This window comes from Camelina sativa, chromosome 19 (genome assembly GCF_030686135.1).
Source record: "Camelina sativa cultivar CO46 ecotype springtype chromosome 19, ASM3068613v1".
Taxonomy (NCBI): domain Eukaryota; kingdom Viridiplantae; phylum Streptophyta; class Magnoliopsida; order Brassicales; family Brassicaceae; genus Camelina; species Camelina sativa.
This window is the reverse complement of record NC_141898.1, coordinates 171,436-178,926: the sequence shown is the minus strand read 5'-3', so window position 1 is coordinate 178,926 and position 7,491 is coordinate 171,436. Positions and strand designations below refer to the sequence as shown.

At 37.5% G+C, this 7,491-nt stretch overlaps 2 protein-coding genes across 5 annotated transcripts; one reads left to right on the top strand and one right to left on the bottom strand.

Moving 5' to 3' along the window:
• On the bottom strand, nucleotides 1–3,805 carry LOC104765303 (protein GRAVITROPIC IN THE LIGHT 1). Of its 2 annotated transcripts, XM_010488998.2 has the most exons (3): nucleotides 3,382–3,805; nucleotides 2,911–3,040; nucleotides 1–1,641 (listed from the first exon to the last, which is right to left on the bottom strand). In XM_010488998.2, exon 3 carries the CDS (start codon nucleotides 1,639–1,641, stop codon nucleotides 241–243), a length of 1,401 nt encoding a protein of 466 aa, XP_010487300.2. In that variant the 5' UTR covers nucleotides 2,911–3,040; nucleotides 3,382–3,805; the 3' UTR covers nucleotides 1–240. The 2 variants fall into 2 exon arrangements, with proteins under 2 accessions (XP_010487300.2, XP_010487299.2); XM_010488997.2 differs by lacking the exons at nucleotides 2,911–3,040; nucleotides 3,382–3,805 and adding an exon at nucleotides 1,770–2,852.
• Nucleotides 3,806–4,953: 1,148 nt separating this feature from the next.
• Nucleotides 4,954–7,365, top strand: LOC104765302 (uncharacterized). Of its 3 annotated transcripts, none has more exons than XM_010488996.3 (7): nucleotides 4,954–5,276; nucleotides 5,418–5,489; nucleotides 5,573–5,740; nucleotides 5,901–6,071; nucleotides 6,169–6,381; nucleotides 6,491–6,579; nucleotides 6,669–7,365. In XM_010488996.3, exons 1-7 carry the CDS (start codon nucleotides 5,168–5,170, stop codon nucleotides 7,314–7,316), a joined length of 1,470 nt encoding a protein of 489 aa, XP_010487298.2. In that variant the 5' UTR covers nucleotides 4,954–5,167; the 3' UTR covers nucleotides 7,317–7,365. The 3 variants fall into 3 exon arrangements, with proteins under 3 accessions (XP_010487298.2, XP_010487297.2, XP_087358763.1); XM_010488995.3 differs by having other exon boundaries at nucleotides 4,969–5,276; nucleotides 6,666–7,365; XM_087502637.1 differs by lacking the exons at nucleotides 4,954–5,276; nucleotides 5,418–5,489 and having other exon boundaries at nucleotides 5,600–5,740; nucleotides 5,905–6,071; nucleotides 6,666–7,365.
• The last annotated feature ends 126 nt before the right edge of the window (nucleotides 7,366–7,491 follow it).

Here is a 7,491-nt window from a genome sequence, read left to right as displayed (position 1 = left end):
TCCATGGAAAACAGCTAAGAGATGCTTCTGTCTCTTCTGCTCTCTCTAATATTGACAAAGCAAAAAACATAAAACCATAAATCTCAACTCAACAAAGCACATAATACTTTGCCCCCTCCTGAATCCAACGGTCAGTAATTGTTGTCTCTACCTCATTTATTAATTTTTTCCTACCCCCAAAAAAAGTCCCCCCACCAACTAAATTACTCTAATACCCCTGTGACATCATGGCCGGGACTTTTATCTGATCGGACGGCGTTGACATGAACGTGAGAGGTAGACCTCACATTGTATCGTCGTTTTCCCAATTCTAAACCCGGGAACCACCGTAAACGCAACTCCCGGCTCGGATTCCTCCGGCGAGAAAAACGCTTCTTCCGCCACGCTCTTCATGTACACTTCCGAGAATCTACAACCTTTAGGTACTTGAAAGATTGAAGCTTCAGGGTCGAAGGAGAAAGCAAGGCAATGTAAAAGCCAAACCCTTTTCGCCATTTCGAGAAACGCAGTGCACAAGCTCGTCTCCGGGAACTCACCTGCAGTGACTTGGTTTCTTAGATGCAAATGTCCGAAGAACGCTTCCTCCATTTTGGGATGTATGAGCTGCAGATACTTCCCTCTGCAAAACCTAGCAAATCTTGATTTAGGTCGTGATGCTAAGTACTCTTTTGGTTTCATCGATCTAAGCTCTGTGAATCTCTCGAAGAACATTGCTTTGTCTTCTCTGCTCTTCTTCTTTTTCTTCGATGATGATTCGTTTGAGAAGTAAGGTAGATGAAACGCTTCAAACATTACCTTGCAAACGTAATGCTCGAAAGCGAAACACTTGTGGTCTTGCTTGTAATAGAATACTTCAGGTTGTATCGCATCAGCTGCCATATCGATGTCCCAAGCTGCGAGTTTCATCTGCTCAACCATTAACTTGACGAATCCTCGGATCGATTTGACAGTGTGGTGGAGATAAGTAACGAAATGGGTTGGATTTAGCGCCGATATATGAAGATTATGATCCAGTGGATTGCAAAGTTGACCGCTTTGGTTTAGTCTCTTCCCCATCAACTTGTTCTGACTCATTGATTCTTCAAACTTTTCTTTGAGAAATATGATCTCAGAGTCTTTAAGCTTTACCTGACACTCAAGCTTCTTCCCCATGATCTCATAAGTCTTTAACAGGCTTCTCAGTTCTTGAATCTCGGCAAGAACAAGTGTTCTATCAGGATTTGGATCAAGCTGGTTCTTCAAGAAACTCTGTTTCAGCTCTGACAATGTCTTCAACTCCGCTACTACCAAGTTGTCTGATTTCTGAATCCCATTTGGATCATACGGAGACTGAGCATACTGTAACTGCGCATAACCAGATTTTATGGAAGAGATCGTAGCAAACAGCTTTGCGAGAAGAGCTTCCAAGGCAAGCCTTTTCTCATACTCTTCCTCCAGTTTGTCAAAGGACTCAGAGAGATTTGCGGCATTCTTCACTAAATCTTTATCAAACGTAACATTCTCTTGGCTCTTCTTCACTCTCTCAACCTTGTTGTCTTCTGGAACAACACCGGTTAGCTTCTTAATGTTGATAACCTTGGCAAATGTGCGTCTGAGTTTTCCTTTTCCTGAAGCGACATCCATTGGTTTCACAGACTCCATCTGCAGATTCATCACCAAATGCTCTTAGTAAGGTTACAAATAAAAGTGAACAAGGGGTTGAATGAGACTTGTTACAATGTCTATATCGAACAAAAATAGAAAAGCAAAAGCAAAATCAGATCTAGGACCATTGATGATGGAGCTTCACTTTATAGACTTCTTTAGTTAACAACAAACAAAAAAAAGAAAAGATGGAAGAGCAGAGAAGAAGCTTTGAAGAGATTGTTTCACTAATGTTTCACACTACACTTTTAGGTCACAAAGGAGAGAGAGAGGTATGCAATAAATATAGTATACAGAGAAAGAGGTATACATGGCTAGATTATCAAGTGGATACAGCTTAAAGATTCATCCAGAGTTGTGGGGACAATGTGGTTCATATACAAATGAAAATGTTTTTTATTTGTAAGGAATAAAGAATTAAGAAATGTCCAAGGAAGAAGAATAAACAACTTGCGTGTGTAGTACCATTTTCTTTTCAAGAACCGATCTACGTTTTTTTTTTAATGTTCTGAAATCTTTTGCTATATGTGTGTGGGGCTATTCAGTCAAATTGTGCTGCTACTATAGAATCAAACAAAAGTGAGTAAAATACATATAATATAATAACACCCAAATGGGTTATCTCATATCTGCAGAACACACACATGACACATGCAAATAATTCAACACCCCTCGTTCTTATTTCTTTTTTCACTTTTCTCTGAAAAGGAACAGTCAAGAAAAAAGTGCAAAAGTGAATACAAAAAGAACTAATGAGTTTAGAATACATAGAGATACTCAAAGTTATTCATAAGTTGTCAATTATGGGATACTGAGAAAGAGGATTAGAGTATTCAGGATTCATAATTGCTACATACCAAATCAGTTAAACTAGAATCCAAGAAATAAAAAGTGCCCCCACACACAAACACACACATGTTTATATTATATGTATATGATTCTGTCGAATGGTCATTTGATTCCACTCATTTGAAGAAAAAAAAGTAAGACAGCATCAAAGCCTAATATAGCTACCTAACATTTTAGTACAGTCACAAGCTACTCACAAAACAACCATATTCTCGATTTCACTGCGGTCTACTGGTTTAGACCCTAAAACACACAAACCCAAGGAGAACTAGTGAGTTATCATGTTAAAGCGTGATCAATGAAATCTGGAAATGGAGTCAAGGAAACATCCAACCATTAAACCCCAGAGAGATTAAACCCAAAATGGTACTCGAAGTTCATTAAAAACGAACTGTAAATGTTAAAGAATATATGTACCTTTCCAAAAGTTCAAAGGTTTCTATCTCTCTACTATGTTTCTATGTTCTGTTTTGTTGTTCTCACTTCATTGTAGAGTGAATCTGAAGGAACCAACTGGCGAAATGACAAACTAACCTCAGCTTAAACCCTGCAGATCAAATCAATCATGTAAAATCATAAATCAGTACCTATCAAATGAAGATTGAAAAAAAAAAGGATTAAGAAACAGAGAACCAATATAAGAAAGACAAACACCAAAAAAAACAGAATAATATGAAACTAATGTGAATGCTTCGCCATGGCATTATTACTATGAATAATGATAGGATTGTGAGGCTACAAGTCACAATGATATATTCATTGATTGAAAATGAGAGTATAAAACAACTACGCTAACGCAACAATAATGGAAACGAAATTATTCAGAAGAAACAAAAAAAAAGATGATAGTAACAGGATGAAGTTATAATTAAATGTTGATTAACAAACCTGATCGAGGAAAAAAAAAGCCTCCTAGATTGTCGTTGAACGACAATAAGATGGGTAACAACAAAGGAAGATACAGATTCCTTCACGGTTTCAAGACAAACCCGGAGCTCGAGAATGAAAAAAGAAGAGGAGAGAGAGGGAAAAAAAGTGAAAAGAGAGAGCTTTAGAATGAGAAAGAGTCGTAGGAGAGGAGATGAAGAGAAGTAGTAAATGACGAGAGAAGAGGGCGAGCCTAGGGAAGTTCAAAGGAATTTTATTTACCTAAAATACCCTCGTGGTCAAGAGATAATTACACCGACATTGCTACTTTACTCTACAGAAACGTCGAAAAGTAAGAAAGGGTGTTTTCGGTAGTTAAGGGAATAAAAATTAAAAATGCTACAAAGCGTAATCAATCAGACAGAACGCAAAATAAAAATCACACGGTTTGGGTTGGGACAAGTGAAACTACTTGGAAGGTGTTTGGTTGTTACGTTCGCACGCGAAGACCGGTCCGTCCGGTATGAGTTAGATATATGAACGACACGTGGCGACTAAAAACTGTGTAAAAACCGTTTCCCACACATTCTGCTGAAAACGCTTTTCTTCGTTATTTATTTGTTAGTAGACTAGTAGTTCCATATTCAAATTGCCTTAATGTTTAATTGTTTATTAGTAAGTTCATTTCATTCTCTAATTTTTTCTTATTGAATAAGACTCTTAAATTATTTGTCCAAGTTGCATAAAAGACAGCTGAATAGCAGTATTGGCTGAACAAGTAACAGTTGTCTTATCGATGAAAGCAAATTAAGGATGCAAATTGCGAAGTCCAATATTTGAATCATGTTATTTAAACGATAGTTAAACAAAATTATGTCTTGTAATTAGCGGGGTTTATATTGTGCAAATACAATATGGCATATGATATGAATGTAACTTTTTAATAAGTCAGTACAAATTTGAGTTAAATTGCCCGTGTTTTGCGGAAAGAAAAAAGCAGAGACAATTGGATTTCAATGTCAAACCAAAAATTGAGAGCTATCACAGCTACGTATGGCTCTGGTTAGTATATCAAAGTTGCAAAGTAGGCTTCCGTATGCATCGCATTAACGATATTATTCGCATATATACATATTTGTTTAGGAGATATGCATATAGACTATAGTATCAAATTATTTATTTATTTTACCTTATAGATTGAAACAGACAGTAAAAAGATATGATGTGATTGGACATATCGTAGAAGTGCTTCTGATCCGATCAGCTTTTTTTCTTTCCTTTTTTTTTCTTTTCCCTTTCCTAATAATTTTGTCTTTTCCTCAAGACATCTAGTGGGGCAAAAGCATTTAGCACTTTCACTCGCTAACGGTTAGAAACCTTAATAGGCTCATTATTGGGCTTTTTTATAAAGCCCATATCCAGAAACGAGGTCAGAAATTGCTTTATTTCAAACACGAGTAACCCAATTAGGTAATTTGTATAAGATGAAACAAAAACAACAAGAAAACAAATTTAGTAAAATTACGGTTACCTTCAAAGAAGAAATTTTTTAAAAGAAATTTACAACTTCATAATTTTTTTATTTTGATAAATGACTACTTTTTTTTCACAGGCGTTGTAATATTTTTTAACTTAAAAAAAAAAAAAAAACAAAACAAAACAAAACGGTGGTCATCTGCAAAGTTGGTTTCATTCTATCAACTGGTTGTGTTTGTCTTGGAATATGTGAATCGCCTCTCTAGGGTTCGATTCGAACACAAATTTGTACTTGGAAGGAAGCTACTACTAACTACAGGATCCAAAAGAGATGGGCGAATCTCAGATTCTACTCGCTCAGAGCTTTACTACTTTGTTCACTTTATGGATCGTCTTTACTCTTCACAGCTTTCCATTTCAAGCTCAAGCTGCTCCTGCTAGTAAGTTACCATACTTAAAAATTTGCTTGCTTTCTATTATTATTATCATTGATTTGGTTGCTTTTGATCTATCTCCTACACTCACTACTTTCTTAGTTAGATTACTGGGTTTTATATCAATTTTTTGTAAATTGAATCCAGGCTCTTTGATTAAGCACATGTCATGGGTTCTAAAGTGGACTACTGGATCATCCTCTAAAATATCCCAATCAGGTGATTGCTCAATTTGAGATTGGTTGTTACTTGGTTCATACCAATGTTCCTGAATTTGAGAATGGTTATTTTTAATTGTGCAGATACTAATGTTCTTGAATTTGAGAATGGTTACTTGGTCGAAACTGTTGTGGAAGGAAACGAAATCGGTGTTGTTCCTTACAAGATTCGAGTTTCTGATGATGGAGAACTTTATGCTGTTGATGAAGTTAATAGCAACATCATGAAGATCACTCCTCCCTTGTCCCAGTGTAAAATTTTCCTACTTTGCCTTGATGATACTTGATAGTTATGTATACTAATTTGTCATTACGTTTTCCATATTGATTCAGTGTATGTAACATTTGATTTTTACATATTAGTGTTGGAGTTTGTTATGACTTTGTTTGTAATTTATATGCTTGTGGGCAGACAGCAGGGGAAGATTGGTGGCTGGATCGTTTCAAGGGAAGACGGGACATGCAGATGGAAAACCAAGCGAGGCGCGTTTTAATCATCCGAGGGGAGTGACAATGGATGACAAAGGGAACGTTTATGTCGCTGATACTTTGAATCTTGCCATCAGAAAGATTGGAGATTCAGGTATTACAACAAGTATTCTTTATAGGTTTTTGAATATATCAGCACTTAAACTAAAGGAGATTATCGTGTTCTTAAAGAGTCTGGAACATTTTTGTAGGTGTTACTACAATAGCTGGGGGAAAATCAAATATAGCTGGGTATAGAGATGGACCAAGTGAGGATGCAAAGTTCTCAAATGATTTTGATGTTGTTTATGTTCGGCCTACCTGCTCGTTGCTTGTCATTGACAGGGGAAACGCTGCTCTTCGCCAAATCTCTCTTAGCGAAGAGGACTGTGACTATCAAGATGATAGTTCAATCTCTCCAACTGGTAAGAAGTCGAATACACCTCTTCACATTTGTAACGTACATAGGTACAACTCTGTTTAGAGGTGGATCTGAGAGTGTTAACCGAAGATAATTGCGTGCTCTTTTTGCAGATATTCTCTTGGTTATTGGTGCCGTTCTTATTGGTTATGCTACTTGTTTGCTCCAGCAGGGTTTTGGAAATTCTTTCTTCTCAAAGACGGTAAGTCTCTATTTCTTCTCTTTCGCCCCTTTTCACTTCTCATTAACAATGTGCTACAAACAACAAAGGTTTGTGTTATATTACAGCAGCTAGAAACAGAAACCAGCTTTGAAGAGGAGCATCAAGGTCAAGGCAAAGAGAAATTCTCCCGACCTGTTCTTGAGACAACAGCAACCAAGGAAGAACCCGGTTGGCCATCATTTGGGCAACTCATTATTGATCTCTGCAAACTCGCTCTCGATTTTATAACCAGCCACCTAGTTCCAACCCGATTCAAAACAAGCCCCAATCTAAGGCCATTAAAAGATAGACTCAAAATGCCTGAAGACGAACAAGAACCACCTCGAGTCCAAATGCATACTGCACCAGCACCAGTCTCTGAATCCCGACATGCCCACTTGCCTAAAGCTGATGAGAGTTACCCGGAACATAAGACCCCGAAGGTAAGATCAAGTAGTGTAATGAAGGACCCTACTTTGTCATCATCCAAGCACCATAGGTCGTCATCATCAAAACGGCAGGACTATGCTCAGTTCTATGCCTCGAGAGAGGTTCCCCAACCGAAGATCCATAAAGAGCGATCGAGGCGTCGCCATAGAGATAAAACAACAGAGACAGAACCAAAGCCAACACCATCAGATACGGTGAAGCCTGTAGAGTACAGTAATAGTTCAAAGTTTGATCATTTCAACATGAGGAGCGGCAAGTATGGTCCCGAAACTCCATTTCGATTCTAGAAAGTAAACTCATGTCCTCCATCAGAAGTTCTGATTCAGCTGAGCAAGGTGTGTCCTTTCTTCGATCCTTGCTTTGGGGAGATTCGTTATGTTTTCTCTTTGATAGTTGTTAAGAAAAATCTTGTTACACAGATGAAAGAAAAGAGGTTAAAAGTGTTGTCTTGCCTTGTAATGA